Genomic DNA, 26,142 nt, shown 5'->3' with positions numbered 1-26,142 from the left:
CTTCCAGAGGATCCCAAAATAGGACAAATGGTACCAGGTATGGTCTCACCATTGGACGTGGGGCCAGGTGAGGTGGCGCATGCCTGTAATCCCAGCAACTAGGGAGGCTGAGGCAGGAGGATGGCAAATTCAGGGCCAGCCTGAGCAACCTAGTAAGACTCTGTCTTTAAAAAAGGGGAGTGGGGTCAGCCAGTTATGATTGCACTCCAATGGCCTGGGAGGCCGAGGCAGGAGGATCACAGACTTGAAGCTGGCCTCAACAACTTAGCAAGGTTGCAAGCTTAGTAAGAACCTGTTTCAAAATGAAAAAAAAAAAAAAAAAGGGCTGGGGATCTGGCTCAGTGGTTAAGTGCTCTTGGGTTCAGTTCCTGGTATCAAGAAGAAAAAAAAATGGGGATTGGGGAGGGGAGTGGCTGGTGACGTAACTCAGTGGTGGAGTGTCCCAGGTTAAAAATGTATGTGTTGTGTGTATATGAATGACGGGAATCCATAACTTGATCTGTGTGTGTGTGTGTGTGTGTTTGTGTGGTGCTGGGGACTGAACCCAGGGCCTGAGGCCTGCCGGGCAAGTGCTCTACCACTGAGCTACATCCCCTGCCCACTGCACCAGGATTTTTCATAGATGAAAACGACAAGAACCGTATAGCTGGTGCTTAGTGGGGACTTAGACCCTCAGTTAGGCTGGACTGGGAGGAGGTGCAGTGGGAGAGGAACTGGCATGTGTTCAACTCTCTAGGACTAAGGGCAACCAAGGACTGGAATTGGCCAGCTTTGGTTAACAGATTTGGAAACTGAAGAGAGACTGACAGGCTCAGGTCAACCAACCACTCAGGGCATTTGTGAAGGCCAGAGACTTTTATGGCAATATTCTGAGACCCACAACTCTGACCAGATGAGTAAGGCCCAAGACCTAACCACGGGACAACAATGGGAATGGATCTCGAGGGGGCAGAATACAAAGCTGGATGGGGGAAGTTACTGACCTGTGTATCCCCCATAACTCCGGGGTTATCTTGGAAAAGGCTCCTAAACCCTGCCCTATGCTGTGGGGACAGCTCTCTGGGACTAGACATGGTAGTGGCCGAGAGGAAATGAAGATGTCAGGACGGCCTTGGCATCCCTAGGAAGGTATGGGGCGGCCCATAGAGGTGGGAGTGTGATAACCAGTGAACCTACTATCAGACTACATTCCCCAGGAGAAGCCCAGAGACTGTGCCCTTCAGTAATGAACGTATCAGTGAGGAAGGCCCTGGCACCCTAGAGAAGCCAGTGGTGCTGTCCTCTGTAGGCAAGGGCTGTCAGAAGATGCAGCCATAGCACCATGTTCCTGGTGTCCCTGGGGCGGATGAGATCTTGGCACAATCAAGGCAGGTCCACTATACCCAGCAGAAGCTCGTGGCCACGAGCAGAGCATGATGGTGCACACCTGCAACCACAGCAACTCGGGAGCCTGAGGCAGGAGGACCACAAGTTCAATACCAGCCTCAGCAGCTTACGTAGGCCCTAGGCAACTGAACAAGAATGTCTCCAATAAAAACTATTTGGATAGGTCTGGGGATGTGGCTCAGTGGTAAAGCACCCCTGGGCTCAATCCCCAGTACCCAAAAAACAAACAAAAAACTCAACAACAACAACAACAACAAAAAGTTAGCAGCAGCTAGTGGACACAATTATAGTGACAAAGGCCCAGATGGCAACCGGTAGTGATCTTAAGCAATGACTTTTAAACCTCAGCATTCCTATGGGATGTGATGGTTGGGAGTTGGCAAGGGTGCTGCCTGACATGTTTAACAAGACAAAAAAAAATTAAGAACTTGTCAGTAGTGGAAAGTCATGATGCCTTCATTCAGGTCCCAGTTTTGAGCCAGTTCTGACAGACAGCCAATTGATTGAAAGGAAAGCTGGAAATACTCACTTTAAAAAGGTCCACTTAGGGGGATGGGGTTGGGGCTCAGTGGTAGAGCACTTGCCTTAGCATGTGTGAGGCACTGGGTTTGATCCTCAGCGCCTCATATAAAGAAATGAATAAAATAAAGTCCATCAACATCTAAAAAACAAATTAAAGAAAAAGAAGGTCCGCCTTAGGTACCTACAACAAACATTCCCCACAGCTCATAACCCTCCCCAGTGGGATTTAGGGTAACTGTGTCCTCAGGAACCAGGTACCCAGGAACTTTTGTGGACTGTTGGATGTAGTCTGAGCTGACGGTGATATCAAGGTAGGTGAAATGCCATCACTCTCCCCCATCACCCTTAGGGATGCCGGGAGCTTCTCAGAGTGGGTCCAACCAGTTACAGCACCAGCCTGTGGTTGTTTCCCTGGTCCTGAGTACCAATTGGGATGGTTTTACTTAATAGCCAGCAGAACTCTCACCATGAGCAAGAGCAGCTCTTAAGGATCAAGTGGAAGTTCCAGAACTGCCCACACCCAAGATAAATCTGAAGCAAGACCACGGTCCCCCGGGGACTGCAGCTCTCGGCGCATCTTCCATTGAGATTTAGTGGGTACTGCCATCATATCCCCATTCAAGTCACCCGAGTCCCCACAAAACGGATGACAGAGGATGACTGTGAGCTACTTCATTTACCAAGTTCAGTTCCAAGGCAGCTACCATAACCCCTGGCACTTGCTTTGCAGCTAATGTTCTCATCTTTCCAAATCCTATGGATTAAAGGGATCAAAAGGGGTTTGTAAGCGGGCGGGACAAGAGTAGCATTCTCTCACTTGCAGTCGTGGACTGACTGTCTTGCTGATCTATGAAGGACACTGTGTAATCTGGACCAGGGGAGCAGGGACAAGTCTCTGAAATGGACCCCCAGAAGAGCCGAACAGAGAGGATCAGCCAAGACAGGGACAGAGGCAGCATCAACGAAGAGACAGCTGTAACTGTGTCACGGCCAAACAGCGGAAACCTACCTTGTGGATCCAAGGCGACCCCACCCTATATTTAAGGACCTGAGAAGATCTAGAGTTTCTTTCGAGCTTCCTGTACGGTGGCACTATTGACAGAAGGAAGGTGACCAAGAAATGAGGGAAGAGAAACAAGGGGAAAAGGAAAGAGAAAATTGCCTTTTGAGTTTATTCCCCTGAAGCACAAATAACCCCCAATTTTCCCAGCGTGCAAACTCCATCCATTCTAAATAAATTGGCACTGGAATAAAAATACTGAAGAAATAAACTTTTATTTCATATTTGCAGAGATGTAGCAGCATCAGTACTTGCAATGCAAGAGGTTGCAGAAAACTTATAAAACAAAAAGCAATTCTAAGCAAAGCAAGCTCCTATCTTCTAGGTGACCCACCGCCCCAAAGTGTGTGTAACACTAGAGAGAAACAGCAGCAGAATCAGCAAAACATTCTTGGGTCAAATACACATCAGGGACATAATACTGGCCAATGTAACTTTTTAAAGTTATGTCAGTGGTAAATAAACATCTCTTTAAATAAAGCATTAAACAACATAGTATTCACATCATTAGGTGACATAAACATCCTCCAAATTTTCTAATCCTCAGGATTAAAGGTATATTTTCATTACTTATGCACTTCTTTGGACTTGAATAAAGAAATACAAGCAATTCAAGTGTGGTGATGCATGCTTGCAATCCCAGAGATTTGGGAGGCTGAGGCAGGAGGATCACAAGTTTGAGTCCAATCTCAAAAACTTAGTGCAACCCATCTCAAAAACCAAAAATGGCTGGGGATGCAGCTCAGTGGCAGAGTATCCCTGGGTTCAATCTCTAGTACAATAAGAGAAAGAAAAGTAACTCAGTGATATCACAGGTCATGGGTCATGCTGGTTCTGTGAAGATGATTTATCTTTAAGTCCCTTGGAATAACTGGTCTCCATCCCCAGTTCCCCCTTTCAACTCACCCCAGAAGCCCAAGAGCCTAGGGAATTCCTAGCATGAGCTGTTTGGCTCCAGGGAGACAGAAACCCAATCCTCTTCCTGGGCTAGCACCCTAGGGCTAAGGGAAGAGTCAAGGGGAGCCAAGAGGAGGGTTAGAATGTGTCTGCACACCATGGGATCCTCAGACCTCAATTCAAAGATTAAAGAGAAAGATAAATGTCTCAGTGACTATAAAACAAGCTCTGATCATGTCCAAGCTAAGAGTCTTTAAAATTGTTGTAGACACACTAGTACATCAGACAGTCTAGAGAAATAAGACAAACACAGACCATAGTAATGGTCAAGAGTGATAGGGAAGCTGGGTAAGGTGGTGCACGCCTGTAATCCCAGTAGCTCACGCTGAGGCAGGAGGATCTCAAGTTCAAAGCCAGGCTCAGCATTTAGTGAGGCCCTAAACAACTCAGAGACCCTATCTCTAAAGAAAACATACAAAAGGGCTGGGCATGTGGCTCAGTGGTAAATTGCCCCCGGTACCAAAAGAAGAAAAAGAAAAAAGAGTGACAGGGAGAGGTCTGTGGATGATCTGCTCCTGCTTCCACATTCAATTAATTTATTCATGCCAGACTTATAACAAAAGTGTTTTTGTTCCACACTCCAAGAGGGCGTAGGCAAGACGGGAAGTAACACAAGACAAAGGGAGATGGCAAAAATGGAAAGTTCTGAACTGGCTCCCAATCCTCCTTTACTTGTGGACATTTACAAATTTAATTCTTCCCCTTCATCTCAGAATAAGTTACATAGTTTTTAAAAAAATAAAATTTAAAAATATAAAACATTTATTTATGGAGACAGGATCTCACTATGTTGCCCAAGCCAGCCTTGAATCATATCCTATCTCAACCTCCCTAGTAGCTGGGATTATAGGGGTGTGCCATCGTGCCCTGATTAAACAATTCTTAAAAGTTAAAAATAAACCTTATTTTCCATACAAGAAAAAAAATATTCCAAGTGAATGTGAAGTACTATTTTGACTATCTTTAACTTATAGATAAAAGTACAGCTTAAATTGTGTGCAGGCAAAACCAAACTACATTCAGTAGACTTCTTTGTAAATAGTAATACCAGCATTATTACTATCTAAAGTATTTGTAATAGGATAAACTAAATAAGTAGTTACAGCTGGACATGGTGGCACATGCCTATAATCCCAGAAACTTGGGAGGCTGAGACAGGAGGATGACAGGTTCAAAGCCAACCTTGGCAACTTATCGAAGCCATAAGCAACTGAACAAGACTCTTAGTATATTAGATGCCATCTCAAAATAAAAGATAAAAATACGGCTGGGGATGTATCTCAGTAGTAAAGTACTCCTGGGTCAATCCCTGGTTTTAAAAAAAAAAAAATTGCATCAAGTTATCAGGAACTAAAAATGTAAAAAACAAAAATCAAGAACAGAAAAAGTCCTGTAATCAGGGGGTACATAGGAAATATCTGCAACTTTTCACTGAGTCTTGCTGTGATCCTAGATCTGCTTTAAAAATTAAAAAGTCTATTTTAAAGACCTAGTAATCTTCCATTTGAATTAGAAATACTATAATGCGCTTAACATTTGCTTTCCACCCTACCTCCTCCTAAACAAGTGTTTTATTTCCTAGCAATACCCAGTGCAAGAGGTTAGAAATGATACTAGTCAGGAGCAAGCTAATCTAAGCAATCTAAAGTAGTAGCGATCTAACCCAGTTGCTAATCTAGCACCTAAACTGTGATCTCTAAATATTTCTCACTATAAGGAACCAGGACAACTTCTTCATGAAGTTAATCTAAAACTATAGCAGAATATACACAAAATAAGTCCGAAACTATATAAAAAAAATCATGGTCACATGAAATTAATAGGACTCCAATTGCCTAAAGATGTGATATTTTGAGCATCAAAAGACTTATTTGATAAAAAAAATCATTATCTAAAAATATCCAAATTCATAATAAAATTCTCACCTACCCAAAACAAAAAAGCTTACTGGTCATGCTGGAAGGTTTCTGGAGTATCAGCTCATAATTCTAGCACCTATCTTGCTTTCGCAGAGGGATCAACGGGTCAGGAGAATTCCTGGTAGAAGAACCAGAGTTAGTTAATGGAGAAGAAATGATGGACTTGAAAAGCTGCCATTTTGTGATCCTTAGTGACATTTTGACTGTAGGCAACCACCACCAATGACTGCTGAAACAGCATCTGATGGAAGATGAGGAACTTTCTAGTGGAGCGATCACGCTGATGACACCCAGGCCCAGAGCTCCGTCCTGGCATCTCCAAGGCCAGGATGTCTTCCCACCCAGAGCTGAACCTGAATCCGCCCAGCCTCTGGCTCTAAGCTTACAGAGCACTGGCTCCACCTGTCCACAGGAGACACGAGGGAGACAACACGCCCAAACACCACAAACCCAAAACGCAGGAAATTCAAGTCGACAACTCGGGTAACTTGAACCAACAAGGGCTACACCATAAGGGTGGAGGGATGCCAGACTAGAGACTTAAATACTCACGCACAGTAAAAGGTACCTGATTCAAACAGAACAGTATGTACTGCAATTCCTCAAGAAATTAGAAAAAGAACAAGCTAAACACAAAGCGGGGAGAAGGCGGGAAATAAAAGATTAGAGCAAAGATAAGTGAAATAGGGAAGAGAAAAACCGTACAAAATATGAGTTGGATTTTTTTAAAGATCAATAAAATTGATAAACCTTTATCTAGATTCACAAAGAAAAATAAATGTCAGAGATGAAAGAGGAGTATGACAACTGTTGCCACTGAAATAAAAAACATTTTAAGAAAATACTATGAAAAAAATGACATTTGGGTAACCCAGAAGATATGAGTACATTTCTAGAAACACACAACCTACCAAGGCTGACTCGTGAAGAAATTGAAAATCTGAGCAGAGCCAGGTGATGGGGCCCGTAATCCAAGTAACTGGGGAGGCTGAGGCAAGAGCATTCCAAGTTCAAGGTGAGTCTCAGCAACTTAGCAAGGGCCTATCTTAGCAAAACCCCATATCAAAATAAAAAATAAAAAGGATTGCAGATGTGGTTCAGTGGTAATGTGCCTCTGGGTTCGATCCCCAGTACTAGAAAAGAAAAAAATTTAATAAAAGAAAAAAAAAATGTAAACACAGCAATAACTAGTTAAGGAGATTGAATCAGTAACCAAAAACCTCAAAGAAAAACCCAGGACTAGATAGCTTCACTGGGAAATTCCACCAAATATTTACATAATTAACTTCAATTCTCCTGAAAATCTTCTAGAAAACTGAAGAGGACACCTCCACGTTCAGTCTATGAGGCCAAAAGCAAAAAAATAAAAATAAAAAATAAAAAATAAAGAAAACCACAGGTCAATCTCCCTAATGAATACTGATGCAAAAATCCTCATCAAAATACTAGCAAAGTGAATCCAATAGCACATAAAAAGGAGAATACACTGGGGTTGTGGCTCAGTGGTAGAACACTTACCCACTGGGTTAAATCCCGAGTACCACATAAAAATAAATAAAACAAAGGTATTTAAAAAAAAAAGGGGGGGGGATATATACACCATGACCAAGCGGGGTTTACTCCAGGAATGCAAGAATGGTTCAACATGAAAAAGCCATCAGTGTAATACGCCAGAGTATCAGAAAGAAGGGCAAAAACACAATCACCTCAACTGAGGCAGAAAGCACACTCAGCAAGATGCAACACCCTCTCATGATAAAAAATGAACTAGGAGAAGAGGAAAACTACCTCAACAGAATAAAGGCCATATATGAAAAACCCACAGCCAACATCACACCCAACGGGGGAAGACTGCAATCTCCTCCTTTAAGAACAGGAACGAGGCAAGGATGCCCGTTTTTGCTACTTCTACTCCACATAGGACTAGAAGTCCTAAACAGAGCACCAAGGCAAGAAAGAAAGAAAAGGCATTCACACTGACAAGGAAGAAATAAAATGACCTATTTGCAGATCACACAGTCTTACATATAGAAAGCCCTAAAGATTCCACAAAAAACTACTAGGACTAATAAATGAATTCAATGAAGTAAGAGGGCACAAAATCAACACAAAAATTAGTTGCATTTCTATATACTAACACTGAACAATCCTAAAAGGAAATCAAGAAAACAATTCCATGTGCAAAAGCATCAAAAAGATTGGGCATGGCTTCCACCTGTAATCCCAGCTATCTCTGGGCTGAGGCAGGAGGATCCCAAGTTGGAGGCCAGCCTCAGCAACCTAGCAAGGCGCTGTTTCAAAATAAAAAATAAAAAGAACTGTGGGTGTATTTTAGTGATAGAGCGCCCCCTGGGTTCAGTTCCCAGTACTGTGGGAAATAAAAGAATCAAAAACCATAAAATACTTAGGAATAAACCTAACCAAGGAGACAAAAGACCTATCTAGTGAAAACTATAACACACTACTCCAGGGGCTTGGGCTGGTGTTCAGTGGTAAGAGCACTTGCCTAGCACGTGTGAGTCCTGCGTTCGATCCTCAGCACCACCATAAATAAATGAAATAAAGTTATAAAAAAATTTAAAAAAACCACTACTCCAGTCTTCATGGATTGAAAGACTTAATATTTTGACAATGACCATACCACCCAAAGTGATCCAGAGTCAACACAATCCCTACCAACATTCCAAAGGCATTTTTGCAGAAGTGGAAAAACTCATTCTAAAATTCATATTGAATCTCAAAGAACTCAAAGGGCAAAATGATATTGAAAAAGAACAAAGTCAGAAGACTTGTACTTCCTGATTTTGAAATATATTATAAAGCTACAGTAATCAAAAACAGTGTGATAATGACCTACATATTAAACAATGGACAAGAACAAAGCCCAGAAGCAAATGCTCTTGTACATGATCGGTCAAATGATCATCAACAAAGGTCCCAAGATCACTCAATGGAGAAGAGACAGCATCTCCAATACACCGGATAACTACATGCAAAAGAATGAAGTTGGACCCTTATCTTACACCACATACATACAAAAAATTCGTTCAAGCCTGATGCAGTGGTAAATGTCTATAATCCCAGCTACTCAGAGGCTCAGGCAGGAGAATCGCAAGTTTGAGGTCAGACTCAAACTTGCGATTTTAGTGAGACCCCGTCTCAAAATAAAAAAGGGGCTGGGGACATAGCTTAGTGATACAGCATCCCTGGGTACTGGGAAAAAAAAAAAAAAAAAGAGAGACACCAATCAACAGTGAAAAGACAAAGCAACCTACAGAATTGCAGAATATATCTGATAAGAGTTAATGCTCAGAATTTATAAGGAACTCCTACATTTCAAAAGCAAATCAGGGCTGGGGAGATAGCTCAGTTGACAGAGTGCTTGCCTTGCATTCACAAGGCCCTGGGTTCAATCCCTAGCACCACAAAAAAAAAAAAAAAAAAAAAAAAAAAAGAGGGCTGGAGGGCTGGGGAGATAGCTCAGCTGGTAGAGTGCTTGCCTCACAAGCACAAGGCCCTGAGTTTGATCCCCAGTACCGCGCCAAAAAAAAAAAAAAAAAAAAGCAATCAAACAACCCGATTTTAAAATCTGCAAAGGATCGAACAGAAATTTCTTCTAAGATGGTATATAAATGGCCAACAGGCAGTGAAAAATGCTCTACATCACACACATCAAAATCACAATATTGCTGGGTGTGGTGACACAGGCCTAGAATCCCAATGGCTCAGGAGGCTGAAGCAGGAGGATCCTGAGTTCAAAGCCAGCCTCAGCAAAAGCGAGGTGCTAAGCAACTCAGTGAGACCCTGTCTCTAAATCATATATAAAACAGGGTTGGGGATGGGGCTTAGAGGCTGAGTGCCCCTGAGTTTAATCCACAGTAAACCACCCTCCCCCCCAAAAAAAAAAAATCACAACATCAATTCACACTCATTAGGATAATCACTATAAAAATTAAAAAAAAAACAGAAAATAGTAAGTGTTGGCAAAGATGTAGAGAAATGGAGCCGTGTGCACCCTTGGTGAGATTGTAAAATGGTGCAACTGCTATGGAAAGCAGTATGGGGGGGTCCTCAAAACATAAAAATAGAATGACTACCATTACGAGCCAGCAAGATTTCACTTGAAGGCATATATCCAAAAGTATTGAGAAGAACTGATCTCAAAGAGTGGAAAAGAGGGGCTGGGGGTGTGGCTCAGTGATAGAGCACTTGCCTAGCATGTGTGAGGTACTGGGTTCAATTCTCAGCACCCCATATAATAAAGGTCCATTAACAACTAAAAAAATATTTTAAAGGAGTGGAAAAGACAGTGGAAAGAACACTTTCACTGGGAGGTAGAGGATCTGGCTTCTAACTCCAAATCTCTGGATATTACATGATATGAACCACTCATTTTTAGTGGATATCATAATGGCATTATGGTTATGCTTTTTAAGAAAAGGATTCATAATGAAGTGTTTATAGGGGGTAAAATTACATTTCCTAAGACTTACTACGCTTATGCTAAAAATATATATGAAAGTGTGGAAAAAGGGCAGATGGAAAAGACTGGCAGGAGAGTCACAATGTTGAAACTGGGTGACAAGGACAAGTCAGTATGCTATTTTACTTTCACGAATATTTAATTTCCTAATAAAAAGTTTAAAACAAACCAAAGAAGAAAAAGGCTTAATGGATGTTTGAAATGGATGACAGAATTAATTTTTGAGATTTTTATAACAATGTCATGCAACACACGCTATTATTAATTTTAAAAAGCATCACACTTCAATTTGCATCTAACTGATAGAAAAACAAACAAACAAACAAACAAATGATCAGGGCTGGGGATATAGCTCAGTTGGTAGAGTGCTTCCCTCACAAATACAAGGCCCTGGGTTCGATCCCCAGCACCGCAAAAAAAAAAAAAAAAAAAAAAAAAAAAATATATATATATATATATATCAAGCTTCAAGTAATGTTCTTTATCACATTCCCCAGCCTCAAGCATGAAGAACCAAGTCCATTCAGTGCATTGGACAGAGACACAAAGGGTACAATAGGGACACATCTGAACTATAATGGAGAAATTTTGCTGCCCCCAGACAGGGACTACAAACCGAGAATAAGAGGGCGTTAATGCTCTTTCTTGGATATGTAGGGTGGACTTACTTCCTATCTGTTAATAGAAAAGCAATCTGCCAAGCAGAGTTCAGAGTGGGTAAAGGATACACAGTCCACAAAGTGATGGCATCAGAGAGAGAGAGAGAGAGAGAGAGAGAGAGAGAGAGAGAGAGAGAGAGAGAGAGAGAGAGAGAGAGAGAGAGAGAGAGAGAAGAGAGACCAGGATGCAAGATAAACAACAGATCTTGATGAAAGCTGATTTCATCAAGCCCAGGGCACTTGAGAAAGATCCAGAAATCAAGAAACCAATTAAATACCAAGTACAGCAGGGAAGTCAATTGCTATCAAAAGAACCAAAAGGTAGGAGTGAAATGTCATCAACTAGCTTAGTCTGGTACAATCCCAAACAAAGGGGCACTGAAAAGGAAGTAAGAATGATTCCCCCAGGGCTGGGGCTGTAGCTCAGTGGCAGAGCGCTTGCCTAGCATGTGTGAGGCACTGGGCTTCATCCTCAGCACGACATAAAAATAAAACAAAGTAAAGCCATGCTGTCCATCTACAACTACAAAAAATAAAAATAAAAAAATTTTAAAAAAAGAATGATTCCCCAATTGAGGCTGGGTCACAGGGGAAAGTGAGTGCATTTGGAAGAGCAGTCGGAGGTGTGGCAGGCCTGGCAGTGGTACCCTGGAAGGGAACTGGGTGCTGAGCTATGCCCCCTCCTAGAATTCCACCATCTGCCAAAAAATAAAATAAAATATAAAAAATAAAAAATTCTCCATCCAGAGTGGTGGTGTACGCCTATAATCCCAGCGGCTCAGGAGGCTAAGGCAGGAAGATTGCTAGGTCAAAGCCAACCTTAGCAATTGCGTGAGGCCTGAACAACTTAGTGATGCCCTGTCTCTAAGTAAAATATAAAAAAGGGCCATGGATGTGGCTCAATGGTTCAATCCCCAGTTTGATTTCCAATATAAAAAACAAAAATTCTCCGGCCAGGTGCAGTGGTACATGCCTATAATCCCAGCAATTTGGGAGGCTAAGACAGGAGGATCCTAAGTTCAAGGCCAGTCTCAGCAATTTATTGAGGACCTAAGCAACTTAGAAAGACCCTGTCTCAAAATAAAAATTTAAAAAGCAGGGAGGAAACTGAGAATGTAGCTCAGTGGTAAAGTACCCCTGGGTTAAATTCTCAGTATGAAAATAAATAAAAAGGTTCTCTAGGGTCCCTTCCATGGCACTGAAATTCTACATGGCAGCGGAGGGGATAAGAAAACCATTAGTTTCAACTCAAAAAACATTTCTTAAACTTGACTGGATGGTTCACTTTCAATGTCTTGGCTGCCTAGGAATAAGAAGGGACAGGGTCTGGAGAACACAGAAGATCCAGGAGAACAAAGAAAAAGTGAAGACACTCCATCCACCAAGCAGAACATACACAAGGAGACTGGAACATGGGGACAAGGTGACTTCCTATAAGCTGCTGCTGTGACATCTCACCAGGCCCTGGCAACAGGTGGTATGCTGTTTGCCCACATTCCCCAGGATCAGCTGCTCTAGAAATTCTCTGGGTAATTTCAAGGCACCTGTGCCCAGCATAGATCCTTAACAAACCCCCATATGTTGTTGAAAAATTCACAGAACAGTGCTGTGTGCACTCTGCCACACGGAACTCACGTACCATGTCTTAATCCCCACCGCGACAAGACAATTTTAAGGTTGGTACAGTCATTATTCCCATTTTAGGGTCAGTGGAAGCCACAGTTCTGTGAGGTTACATACAGATCCTATGATGCTCCAGTCATAGAGGGTGTCCGTGTTCCCCGTCAGACTCTTAGTCCCAAGTCCTCAATACTCAGCAAGAAGTTCACACTAGGGCTGGGGATATAGCTCAGTCATGAGACTTCTCAAGCCTTTTGTAAGAGGAGGGCTTATTGGTATTCCAAGGTCCAAGGTTCTTTCTTCTGGCAAGGTCTAGGCCAAGAAGTTGGGATCACTCCAGTACACTCACCTCTGCTTGTTTTTCTGAGTCTAGAGATCAGCAAGGAACAGTCCCATTATTCTGTGGCCAAAGTCTAAAAGCAGCTCTCCTGGGACCAGACAGGTGGGTTGGAATCTGCCCAGCAGAAAGAACAGTTCCTGAACTCCAGTGCCCAGGAGGGGAAGCCTGCAAGGCCCTGCAAGAGACACAGAGCCCTGTGCACCCCATGCAAGTTTCAACTGCCCCATGGGTGGATTGTGAACCTTGACTTCTCAGTCAGACCCCAACCTGAGGGGAGACGTAGGGGGCTCCAGTTTCCCGACTCTTCCTCTATCGTAACACTTTGAAACACTAGTTTCAGCCTACACTGAAACTAGCTAATTCCCTTATAGGCTCCGCTCCATGTAGCTGTGGGTAAACTGAAGTCCGACTTCAGCAAATAACTTTGAAGGAACATCAGGTTCTAGTTCATCCTCTTTTTGCAGTTAACTGCATGAGACCCTGTACTTTACTATAATAATAAAGCTACTTAACCATCAGACAGTGGAAAGAACTTTCAGTGGGAGGCAGACCTGGCTTCTAGCCCCAATTTCTCCAACACGTCTTTGTTTTCCATGATGTCGAGGATGGATCCCACGGCCCTGCATATACTAGGCAAGTGTTCTGCCAATAAGCTACGTCCCCATCCCTCCAGCATACCTTGTCCTATTGCAGGTGCCCTACCTCTTTTCCTTAGTTTCCTCATCTATAAATAGGGAAGTCACCTGTCCCCAATTACTACTCCCAAGTATAAAAGACAAGGGAGGTAAAACGCCCAAGTTCTTAAGAAGCAGCAGCAGCACCACCACCACCACCGGCCACAGAGCTCATTTTTTTTCCATGCCATCCCCAGCCCAGGCAACCCAGGAGCACAAACGGCATTACTCAAGACCTGAACAAGAAAGGCCCTGTGTGTTCCAGTTTTTGCTGGTGCCCTCAATAAAGGTAACTCTGACAAAACCCGGCAGGATAAGAAAATATTCTCTAGCAATCCAAGGGGCATCCGATCTTATCTGTTGTCCCACATTACCTAGCAATACCACCTCTCGCCCAGAAAGGCTCTAGATCTAAGTTCTAAAGAGGGTTTAAAAACATCAAAAGGCAAACACACTCCTTCCCCTTTCAGGTTCCACATTCTAAAGGTAGCAACCCCACATTGAGGTTCATCCCTATGAGGTCTGCAGGAGGACCTCACTTCACATCAACTGGAAAACAGAAGCATGTCCTCTTATTATATAGGACCTTAGTGGCCTCACAGGTGCATATCAAAAAGCAAGAAGTCGTCTAAAGACTTAAACCAGCCTGAAATTACCAGGCAGCCCCACTACAAATCACTGTTCATGTCAGGCTCATGACCAAGGGAGGTGTTGTCAGGGCTGGACAGGGGGGCTGAAGGTGTAAAGCTGGTAAATAACTCTGAAGAGGGACAGAGGGGGAAGGGCAAGGCAGGATAGAACAGGGGCACCCAGGGCAGGGCTGGTTCAGGGAGCCCTTTGCAAGATGAGCTCTGTGATCTCTGCCCTGCTCCCCAGCCTCATGGGTATCCCATAGTAAGCTGTCCCTGGGCTGACATATACAAATGTATCCTGGGCCACTTGGTAGAGACCGGCAAAGAAGGGGTTCAGGAGGTAAGCTGCCACGTTCAAGGGGAAGATTTGCCCAGCATGTGTGTGCCCAGAAAGGATCAGGTTAATATCTGGCCGTGCCTGGAGGGCTCTCTTGGCAGCCAGGGGCTGGTGAGCCAGCAAAATGGTGGTGTGGTCTGGGCTGCAGCCTCCCAAGGCCTTGACGAGATCCATGCCATGGCCAGAGTAGTGCAGAATGTCTGCTTCGATATCATCCACTCCAGCCAAGCAGATCCAGTCTTCACCTTCACCATGCTGGGCCCCCGTGGCAGAAATCTTCACGTTCTCATTGTGAAGTGGCCGGACACGCAGGGATTCCAGCAGTGCAAACCAGTTGCTGACATCTGATGTATAGTACTCATGATTGCCTGTGACAAAGTAGGTGCCGAGGCGCGAATGAAGCCGGCCCAAAGGAGCAACGGCTGTCTGCAGGACAGAGGCTTCCGAATCAGAAAGGTCACCCACAATCACGGTGACATCTGGTTCCAGCTCATTCACCATCCTCACAAACATCTCCATCTTGGTCCTGCCCACTGTGGGCCCCAAGTGAATGTCAGAGAGGAGCACGATCTTGAGGTTGTTCATAGAGAGGGGCAGCTGAGGGATGGGCAGCTCCACGGTTTTCACAGCCGGGGGCTGGGCAGCATTCAGAAGCCCAACCACGCTGAGCATGGCAGTCACCACCACTGCCAGGGCAGGCCTGAGCACCAGCTTCCTTGACTTGTCAAGGCTGCCCACAACCCTACCACTGCGCCAGGCCAAGAGCTGGTAGGCCTGCTCCATGCCGCTGAGGATGCAGAGGAAGAAAACCATGATGATGTAAGCACCCAGGCAGGAGTAGGCCGCCAGGGAAAAGAAACAGGGCTCCTCGGCCACCAGAAAGAGCATGGTGAAGAAACTGGAATGGGCCAGGGCCAGGAACACCATAACGACCAGTTTCCAAAGCTGGAAACAGGTGGACTCCACCGCTGGGGAGTGGCAGAGGTTGCTCACTGTGCTACGCCAGATGTAGAGGGAGCCAATGAGCATGAGCGAGTTGACAAAGAGGGCAAGCTGCAGGCGAAACAGCCAGCGCCAGGCCCTGAGCTCCAGGCTCTCTGCCAGATAGGAGCGGGAGACGATCATGGACACGAAGACAGTGACCGCAGCCAGGGCAGCCTTCGAGCCCAGGGACAGCTGCCTGAAGAGCGCCATATTCTCTGCTCCTAGAAGAGTCCCCACCAGTTCTGTGCAGGCGGGTTCTGGAAGGCGAGTTCCTTAGAAAGGACAGTGGCCAACGAGGCTTCCAGGTCAGATCCGCCTGCAACCAGGAACTGGTGTCAGCTTTGTGGGATATTAGAGTCTCCCTGTCCCCATTCAAAACCCGAAGGCCACTTATATCTGCCCAACCCGTCTCAAATCCAAGCCATTCAAATTATCAGTCAGGTGCTACACCATTATTAAAATACACACACACAGGATGGTGACTCAAAAGGCCGTTTTTATTTTTGCACAGTGTTCTGTATGTTTAAACTTTCTCCACAGTAAGCTTGAACTTCTTTTAGAGTAAGAAAAACATTATTCTACATCAACAGTTCTCAAAGTGCGGACCAGTGAGACCCTCTCAGAAGATCCATTTAGTCAAAACTATTTTCATACTACTACTAAGCCATCACCACTTTTTCCATTCTCACTGTCATGTGCGTACAGTGGAGTTTTCCAGAGGCTACATGACATGTTATGTGGCAATGGACTGAATGCAGAAGTAGATGTAAAAATATCCTTTATTAAGACAGAATGTAAAACAATGCAACTCTACCCTGAAATTTTGGGAGAAATACTATTACCTTCCTTAAGAATATATTAACATGTAATAGATTTGTTACCCTTTTTTCTTTTTTTTTTTTTTTTTTTTTTTTTGGTGCTGGGGATTGAACCCAGGGCTTTGTGTATGCAAGGCAAGCACTCTACCAACTGAGCTATATCCCCAACCACTAGACTTGTTACTTCTAAAAGAAATTGATAGATATTTTAAAATTTTGCCAGGACATCTGAAGTTTGAGAATCACTGTTCTAAATAAATGCAAACAAGGCAATAAAGCAAAGCTAGGCTGCTGGCTGTAGTCTTCAGGAGCCCAGAAGGGACACCTAAGAACTCCTGAGGTGATGCTGGCCTCCCCTTGAGGGCCTCAGACAGGATGCACCTCACCCACTTAATGATGCTTTAGGAGACTGATGATCTATCACCCAGAGGGCTGCTCTGTAAATGTGTTCTTCATCCACGGAATCCTTATACCCCTCCTCAGACACTGGTTAAGATCTTCCTCCCTTCCCCCACTCCAGCTCTGTCCCCTGAACTATTTCCCAAGTCCACCTTTAACAGCATCTCCTAGTTAGTAGCTCCAACCCCAGAGTTCCTCCAGACTTTCCAACTATGAAAACATTGTTTAAAAAAAAAAAAAAAAAGAGGGCGGGAGAACCACGGACAGGTGGAGAGGGAGCAGCAGCTGCAAATACCCAATTTGAGATAACCTTTTCAAAATGAAAACATTCTCTGCACCTGTTTTCCAAATACTTCACATTTTCAATCTTGGTTTTAGATAAATGTTTGACTTTTCTCTGTCCTGGGCGCGTACTGATAGCCTTTTACCAAAGGGTGGAAATCACAAGACAAAGGGTTCAAATCCCACCAACCTGTACTTAAAATGTGCCCCAGACTCAATTCACTCTGGAGGAACCGAAGCGAAGTTGATTCGTTGAACTTGCAGTGGGGTAATCGCTGCGTTCCAAACTACTCCCCCTCTCTCCGCAGATGTGACGCAGAGCTCCCCAGGTGCACGCCCCCACGCCTCACCAGCCCGCCTGACCACGATGGGTCAACACTGGTGCTCACCTGCAGCCTGCCTCTTCCCACCCTCAGTCTGGACTACGAAACCCTAAAGGAAAAGGGTCCCACGAACGCGATGAAACACCCAAGCCCAACAGCAGGCGGCAGGGACTGACAAGAAGGAGACGAGATGTCTGAAAGGAAGATCACCCTCAAGAAAAACATTACAAGGTACCCTTCGAGGGGGCCTCCCCTGACCCCATTTTTCTCCTTCCGGAGCGCTCCGCAGAGCACGGAACTAGGCAAGGGAGGGCGCACCAAGCCAGCGCCCACCAAGCCCTCCAATAACCCGCGCGACTTGGAATCCCTCTCCCAGGAAACCGAAATTGAAAAGGTCCAGGCGCACCTCATCTCCCCACCTCGTCACACAAATGGGGAAGTAGGTCCGTGCGAAAGGAGCGGTCAGAGCGGAACACACAAGCGACTCAGCTACCGGGAAGGACGCGCGCCCCGCCCGATCTGCCCGGCCCGCCCCCGACAGGAAGGCCAGTCCACTGCCTGCGCTCCGTCGGTTGCCTGCCTGTTCAGACACTCTGGGGTCTCAGGCTCCCGGCTTTGCTAGGACCTTGGGTGACCACGGCCTCAGTCTGGCTTCCCATCAGCCTGCCCCTAGCATGCGTCCCTGCGCTGGAGTCCCGCAGACTTACGCGCAAGCCGTGCGCAGAACCCAGCAGCAGCGGCGCCAGCAGTAAAGAGAGGATGCGAACCAGGGCGCTGATCATGACCACCCCTCCAGCCTCTCTGCTCCGCAGTCGGCGCCGGGGCCAGCCGCTCGGCCTTTCCAGGCTGAGGACCCGCAGCCTGGCGCCGCCCCCTCGCCTGCTCCGCCCCCGGCTCCACCCGGAGGTAGCCGAGCGGGGAGGGTGAGGTGCAGGGGAGAGCACCCGCCACGCGCCTCCGCGTGATTCCAGCGCAGGGTTATCTGGTTTTTACCAGCGACTGCTGAAGGAAGAACCCTTTGGAATGACTATCCGGAGGCCCTACTGTCAGCAGCTTGATAACGCTCCCGGGAGCTGGACAGTGACAAGAGGTCTCCTTTGACCCTGTTTGCTTGGAGAGAACTAAAGGGGGAAATTGATTAACAGCTAAACCTAAATGCGCTACATAGACTTATCCTCATAAAACTCTAAAGCACGGGTTCTCAAAAGGGTGGTCCACGGTCCAACCGAGTCGACATCACCTGGAACTTATTAGAAATGCAGATTCTGGAGCCCCACTCCAGAAATCCTGAGTCAGAAACTGGAGGGATGAAGCCCAGCTATCTCTAATTTTACAAATCCTCCAATTTATTCCGGTGCATGCTAATGTTTGAGAACCATTGCTCTAGGTTACTGATTAATTTAGGAGTGTGATTCAACTGGCAAAATCAATTCGAATGCCAACCTCCAAAACTTTGGGTCTGCAGTTTATTTCATCATGGAGTTTTGAGTGATGAGAGCAGCAATGCCTCCTACCTTTCAGTTTTGCTTTTGTTCCTCTTGACATCTCTGTATTGTAGGCAGATCTGTCAAATGGGCATGAAATAGCACTATTTTGACATTTGGGAAAACGAAGGCTTTCGGTGTAAATTAACTTGTCCCGGGCCTCAGATAACTTCCGGATTTTAATGCAAAGTTACCCTCTTTTTCCCTGGTGTGTTCCCTGCACTCTTTGAAAATCCCACTGTCCTTTTACTGCCCAAGTTTCAACTTAAATCGAAACTTATGGTGGCACTCGCCTGTAATCCCAGCTGCTCCAGAGGCTGAAGCAGGAGAATCACAAGTTCAAAGCCAGCATCAGCAAAAGTGAGGTACTAAGCAACTCAGTGAGACCCTATCTCTAAATAAAATACAAAATAGGGTTGGGGATGTGGCTCAGTGGTCGAGTACCCCTGAGTTCAATCCCCAGTAACTGCCCCCCCAAAAAAAATTATGGGAAGAAACCTTTAGGGATATTGCTTTGAAGTATATGTATTTAAATTTTACCAGTTTATTAAATTAAAACTTACATAACATAAAATTCAGTCCTTTAGATGTCATTTTTTTATTTTGTTAACTTATTGTTTTGAAAAACAAACGTGTGGTTAAATTATGTTATTGACAGATTCTCTCCCTGACCAGACTTTAGTTAGGTTCCTCTGAGTTCTCTTCTCAACTAGGTCTCAAATTTGGCCTTCCCATTTTGTCCTGCCCTTGCTGGACCTCATCACCCTGTAACTCAATCTATCATGTATTGTGTTGCTTTTTGTATCTAGGTGTTTTTTTTTTAATTAGTAAAAAGTTACTTTTTATCTTTTTATTTTTTAACAAGTCAAAATAGTAATCTTAGCTTATCTCTTGGTGTTCCAAAAAACCTTTTTATATTGTATAACAACATACCCAGAACACCACCTGTTCATTCTCTCTCCCACTGAACATTTCCTTGAGAGACCAAGACAGGATCAGTCACTGATTTTCCTTTCCATGTTCTTTTCATGCATGGAATACCAACTCCCTCTCCTTGTGCTGTGAAGTCCTTTCTAAACTCTGCATTCTCGTCCAGTACTGAAGAGCAACAGTTTGCTGGGAAAGGTGGCATGCCTCTGTAATCTCAGCTGCTCAGGAGGCTGAGGCAGGAGGATCAAAACTTCAAGGCCAAACTGAGAAACTTGGTGTGACCCTGCCTCAAAATAAAAAATAAAAAAGATTGGGAATAGAGATGGGGGTGTAGCTCAGCAGTAGAAAGCACTGCAAAGACAAATACATAAATAAAAGTAATTTTTAAAAAGACTCAGAATGTAGCTTAGTGGTAAATTACTCCTGGGTTCAGTTCCCACTACTCCTTCCCTACATCCCCCACAAAAGAGGAAGTACTCCAGGGCAGGCACAGTACCATATGCCTGATGGTGGGCAAGTTGCATAATCTCTCTGAGCTGTAGTTTCTTCATTGGTAAAATAGACACAATGATATCAAATTCACTGGGTAATTGGGAGGTGGGGGGTTGCCAGAGATGATGATTGGCAAATACACGATGTTAGTGGGACAGTTGATGAAATCAGAATCAGGCCTGTAGAGCAGATAATATCATGTCCCTATGATCATCTCCATAATGGCCCATGCTCTAAAGATTAAATAGTTCTGTAGTGATTTTGAGTAATGCTATAGTTATGTAAGAGAATATTCTTGGTTTTTAGGAAAGAAGAGGACATGGACTTTGCAACTGACCTCACCAATTAAAAAAAAATGCGGAAAGAGAAAATAGCATTCAAGAGTTGGTATTCTAGGCATGAAAAGAACTCAGGAAAGGTAAGTAAATGTGGAAAATGTTAACATTTGGGGAATCAATAAAGGGATTCTTTGTTTTTTCAACTTTTTTCTAGTCTGAAATGACTGCAAAATGAAGTTTAAAAAAATTTTTAGTGCACAACAGATTCAACTTTTCCCACCTTTCCCAACCTATAGACTCAAGGTTATAATGTGCAATAGATTTGTTTGAACTGCAGTAGAGAGGGTTTTGAGCAGAGGTGGCAAACTAAAGAGCAGAGGATGAAATTCAGTCCTCTGTCTGCTTTTGAACTGCCTACTAGCTAAGAATGGATTTTACATTTTTAGATGGAATCAAAAGGAATCAAAGGAATCATCTTATGACTGAAAATATGGGATTCTCCCCCGTACCCCCACTGCCCATTTTGGAGCTTGAATGCAGGAGCATTCTATGACTGAGCTATATATCCAATCCTTTTTATTTTTTATTTTTTTTGAAACAGGATTTTGCTGAGTTTTCCCAGACTGGACTCAAACTTTCAATTCTCCTGCTTTGGCCTCCTGAATTGCTGAAATCATAGGTATGCATGGCTATACCCGGCTAAAATATGAGATTTATTCATTTTTATTTTTTTAAATATGAGATTTAAATGTCAGTATCCATAAATAAAGTTCTATTAGAACATGTTTTCTTTGAATTCTCTGTATATGGCTTTATTCACACTACCATGGCCCAGACAAGTCAATGCAATAAGACCTCTGGGCCCACAAACCTAAAATGCTTATTATCTGGCCCTTTATAGTAAGAGCTTGCCAAGAGGGCTGGGGTTGTGGCTCAGTGGCAGAGCATTTGCCTAGTGTACGCAAGGCACTGGGTTCGATTTTCAGCACCACAAATAAATAAATAAAATAAAGGTCCATTGCCAACAAAAAAAAAAATTAAAAAAAAAAAAAAAGCTTGCCAAGAGAATATAGATTGCAGTTTGTTTCTGAGGCTTCAGTACTTGACTTTGTATTGTAGATGAAAAATTTTTTTTTTAATTTTCAGGCAGGATCTTGCTAAAGTGTTGAGGCTGACCTTGAACTTTTGCTCCCCCAGTCAGCCTCCCCAGTCTCGGGGATTATAGAAGTGAGCCACCATGTCTGGTTCACATTGCTGCCTTTAGAGTTTGAGTTACTTTTCCAAGGCTATGCTTCCTCTTATCCTTTACTTTGAGCTCCTGTATATGCAGGGTATGAGGAGATACAAAATCCCTTGCCAGAGGCTGCAGGGATTATGCAATATCACCATGTAGGGATTCATCTCTAGTAAGAAAGATGGCCACGTACACAACTAAACATGGTACTTGTGCTATTACAGACCAGCACTCCTCAAAGGATGGTCCGTGGACCAGTGCAATGAGATAAATACAGAAATTCAGACCAGGCTCTTAGAAACTTGTAGCAATTTAAGAAAGTAAGTTTGTTGAATCTAAGAATGAAAAAAAGTAGGCAGGAATTGGTATTGTATTATTTCATTTCTCTAGTAATTTATTTTCATTACATTTTTTACAAAGTAATCAGTCCTTGATAGATGGAAAGGAGCACTAATGATAAGACACAAAACCGATCCTTTGCCAAAGCTGGTTTGAGAAGCACTGAGGCCTCAACAGTAGCATAAGAACAACAAGGGGGAGGGACATGTGCTGGCCAAAAATACACATGAACACTCTGTTTTTCTGTCCTTACAGAGCTCTGCACACAAGTTAAGAACCAATCTCACCTCTTTGCTCTGTTTTCCTTTTTGGCTTTGGCAGAACTTTCCCACTTAGCCAAGTTCAATTTCTAATGTTTGTTCTTTAAATTTTTTTTTTTTTACTAGCACTTATTTATTTTTATTTATCTTTGATGAATATTCATTTTTTTAATTTTTATTGTAAACAAATGGGATACATGTTTCTCTGTACATGGCGTAATATTCTTTAAATTTCTAATATTTTTTAAATGCTGTTGAAATGATTGTGATTTTAAATATGTTTTAGGGGTAATTAAATGACATGTTAAAGATTAAAAAAAAAATAAAGTCTCCACTAAAAAGATGTGACAACTAAATGTGATGTGTGATCCTGGATTGGATCTTGGACCAGGAAACAGATAGTTATAAAGTATTATTGGGACAATTACAAAATTTGAGTATAGATTGTGGATTAGAAAATAACATTGTAACCACATGAAATCTCCTAATTTCAATGTGTAATTACTGTGGCTGTGTGTTCTTAGAACATGCACCCTGAAATACTTTAGGGGTAAAGAAGCATAGTGCCTGCACCTTACTCTCAGATGATAATAATAGTACCACACATAATGCAAATTATATACCACACATAATGCACATGTATCAAAAGTAGACAATAAAAGCAAGTGATAAAGTAATTGAAGTAAAATGTTAATAATTGGTAAATCAGGTAAAGGTGATAGAGGAATTCTCATATCAAAATTAAAAGCTTTGTAAAAAGTAAAAAACAAAAAAACAAGATCTCCAGCAGAAAAATGTGGACCATTCTACTGTGCTGCAATCCCTTATCTTGCTCCCTATCATTAAGTTTTCTACCCAGAAAGTCCTGAACTCTAAACCCCTTGGGGTTCAGTTGTGCAACTAGATGATAGGTAGGGTTGTGAAATAATAAAAGTGATAAAACTATGAAATAATGAACCAAGTTTCCCCACAGATTCTAATAAAAGTCAATAGCGGTATGTCAGGAACTGGGCCAAGCCATATGACAGTCATGTGTTTTAGGGCACTTTTATCCCCGTTTGTCTTTTCAGGAGTTTGAGATACCTGAATACATCAAATGCCTGCAGGTAGGCCTGCCTTAGGGGGAAATGAAAATGACTCTGCTTCCAGCATTCTTCTTTTCTATCTTTTTACTATCATTTTCCTATCTGTCCATGGCATCTGTTTCCCAGTGTCTCTCAGCTGCAAGTTTGGAGGTTCCTACCTTTGGTAACTGTTTTTCTGTTTTTCCTTTCACATCTGCTCTATTCCCAAGGCCTAATGTTTCTTTTTCACCTGAGTCTCCTATAGTTATTTAACCCACCTTCTCTGTTCTTATAACCCACATTTGCAGGTGTGATTTGCCTCTTCCTTGAATGATCAGCATAGTTTTCTGGGTAGATCAAAAGTTACAACTAGCTATTTGATTTGACATCATGCTGGCCCACTGGGTATTTTATTTTATTTTATCATTTTATTTTATTTTATGGTACTGTGGATTGAACCCAGAGGCCATCTACCACAGATCCACACTCCCAGCACTTTTGATTTTATTTTGAGACAGAGTCTCAATAAGTAACTGAGATTGGCCTCAAACTCATAATCCTCCTGCCTCAGCCTCCAGAGTTGCTGGGATTACAGGTGTATGCCACCACACCTGGCTGGGTCCATTGGTTATCTTAAATTTTTTTCAATTTCTGTAGTTGTCAACATTTAGTCAGGAGAAGTGACAGAAACTGGATCTCCAGTTTCTCATCAAAGATCAGAAGGTGTGGCCACACCAAAACCAAGATCCAATAGGGTAACAATAGACCAGAATTATGCTTTGAGACATCCACTAGGCAGAATAGGTTCTTGCAATTGGCAATGCCCCCCGTCCCCACCATGGTCCACTTTATTTTTGACAGGACCCACATCAGGCCGCAAGATGGATTTACCTTTGCAACTTCTAGGTCAGAGAGTTTCAGGGCTGATCTGATGACAACCTCTAGGATTGCTGTTATCAGATGACTTATGTGACACTCAGATTCTCTAGTCACCTGTCTCCTGAACTCTAGGCTGCCTGCTGCACTGCAGCTGTTGCTATAGCACATCTTCTACCCAAAGCCAACTATCTGTGATCTGTGGCTCCTCCAGATGCCTCTGGATTCACTGGAATGAAACACTGTGTCTCCCACATGACTACCAATGAGTCCGAGGTAGTGCAGCCCAGAACAGCAGGCAAATTAACTCCCATGGAGAAGCACAGTGAGATGGAAGACCAGTGTGGGAAAGAGCCAGCAAATAAATTTCCTCTCCCTTCCTCCCTCTGATTCACTGTTTCAATGGCAGATTCTCTGAAGACCCTGCACTGACATTCCATGTGGTCTGATGCATATATCTGCCAAGAAGCTGGCTCTCCATCTTTGAAGTTGTCCTAAAGCCATAGCCTGCGTGGTGAATCTAACATCCTGGTCCATTGCTTCTCATCCTTCCTTGCCTCATTTCTTCTTCTTGCCCTCACTGTCATGCATTGTATCTTCCAGAAAAAGGATGAATATTTCCTTCTTATCACAAGATCTGTTTTCTAGGCGCTCTAGAAGAGATCATTATTTATTAAACATGATGAAATCACTTTGCAGCCAACCATTTCCTGTATGCATTTCTTGAGCTTTCTCCAATTCAGTGTTTTGGGAGATGTCCTCTTGGATTTGGTTTTTAGGACCTGGTTTCATGACTCATCCCAAAAAGAATGGATACATTCATGATATGAAAGAGAATTTTTACTTACTTATTTATTTATTCATTTTTTATTTTTATTTTTTTTTCTGTGGTGCTGGGGATTGAACCCAGGGCCTTGTGTTTGCGAGGCAAGCACTCTACCAACTGAGCTATCTCCCCAGCCCAAGAATTTTTATTAAAGTCATCTGGAGGAACACAGCTTTCGCTGGTGAGGAAATACCCTCTGAGGCAGGTCTATCTCATGAGACCGTACAGTTTCAGAGGCAAATATCAGTCATATTAAACATTGTCTGGGTTCATTTCCATCTACAAATTCTATTGACTTAAAAGGCAGCTGTTCCACTGGGCACGGTGGTGTGCACCTGTAATCCCAGCCACTTGGGAGGCTGAGGCAGGAGGATTGCAAGTTAGAGGGCAGGCTCAGCAATTTAGCCAGGCCCTAAGTGACTTAGTGAGACTCTGTCTCAAAATAAAAAATAAAAAGGGCTAGGGGATGGGCGGGGCTGTAGCTCAGTGGCAGAGCACTTACCTAGCATGTGTGAGGCTCTGGGTTTGATCCTTAGTACCACATAAAAATAAACAAATAAAATAAAGGCATACTGTCCACCTACAACTACCAAAAAAAAAAAATTAAAAAAAAAAAAAGAGCTCAGGTAAAGTGCTCCTAAGGTTCAATAATCCCTAGTACAAAAAAAAAAAAAAAAAAAAAAAAAACTACCCACAAAAAACAAAATGAAACAAAAAAATACCCACTGTTCCTTCCTCAAAGAAAATTAACCATTCTTTCATACTTTATACTCTGTCTTCAGTGGCCTTCACTCAATCTCTCTTTCTCTTTCTCTCTCTCTCTCTTCCCCCCTCCCTCCCTGTGTGTGTGTGTGCGTGTGTGTGTGTGTGTGTGTGGTGCTGGGGATTGAACCCAGGGTACTCTACCATTGACCTAGATTCCCAGCCCTTTTTTATTTTGTTTTTTGTTTGTTTGGGTACTGGG

General features: G+C 43.4%; 2 protein-coding genes across 3 annotated transcripts in view; both read right to left on the bottom strand.

Moving 5' to 3' along the window:
* Window positions 1-18,227, bottom strand: part of GLB1 (galactosidase beta 1) — a 102,012-nt gene extending 83,785 nt beyond the window's left edge. The window contains exon 1 of the mRNA XM_079113986.1: window positions 18,103-18,227. Within this exon, the coding sequence (XP_078970112.1) occupies window positions 18,103-18,177 (75 nt within the window). The 5' untranslated portion in view covers window positions 18,178-18,227. The remainder of the gene's footprint in view (window positions 1-18,102) is intronic.
* Window positions 11,897-18,224, bottom strand: TMPPE (transmembrane protein with metallophosphoesterase domain). 2 transcript variants are annotated; one of them, XM_079113993.1, is made up of 2 exons: window positions 17,802-18,090; window positions 11,897-15,889 (listed from the first exon to the last, which is right to left on the bottom strand). In XM_079113993.1, the coding sequence occupies exon 2, from the start codon at window positions 15,781-15,783 to the stop codon at window positions 14,446-14,448; it is 1,338 nt and encodes a 445-aa protein (XP_078970119.1). In that variant the 5' UTR covers window positions 15,784-15,889; window positions 17,802-18,090; the 3' UTR covers window positions 11,897-14,445. The 2 variants fall into 2 exon arrangements, with proteins under 2 accessions (XP_078970119.1, XP_078970118.1); XM_079113992.1 differs by lacking the exon at window positions 17,802-18,090 and adding an exon at window positions 18,103-18,224 and having other exon boundaries at window positions 11,898-15,889.
* Window positions 18,228-26,142: the final 7,915 nt, after the last annotated feature.

This window comes from Sciurus vulgaris, assembly GCF_902686455.1.
Source record: "Sciurus vulgaris genome assembly, chromosome: 16".
Lineage (NCBI taxonomy): Eukaryota > Metazoa > Chordata > Mammalia > Rodentia > Sciuridae > Sciurus > Sciurus vulgaris.
This window is presented reverse-complemented; position numbering and strand designations above follow the sequence as displayed.

What these genes read in the sequence shown, in the direction of transcription:
- TMPPE (XM_079113992.1), bottom strand. Translation starts at nt 15,783, where the DNA reads ATGGCGCTCTTCAGGCAGCTGTCCCTGGGCTCGAAGGCTGCCCTGGCT.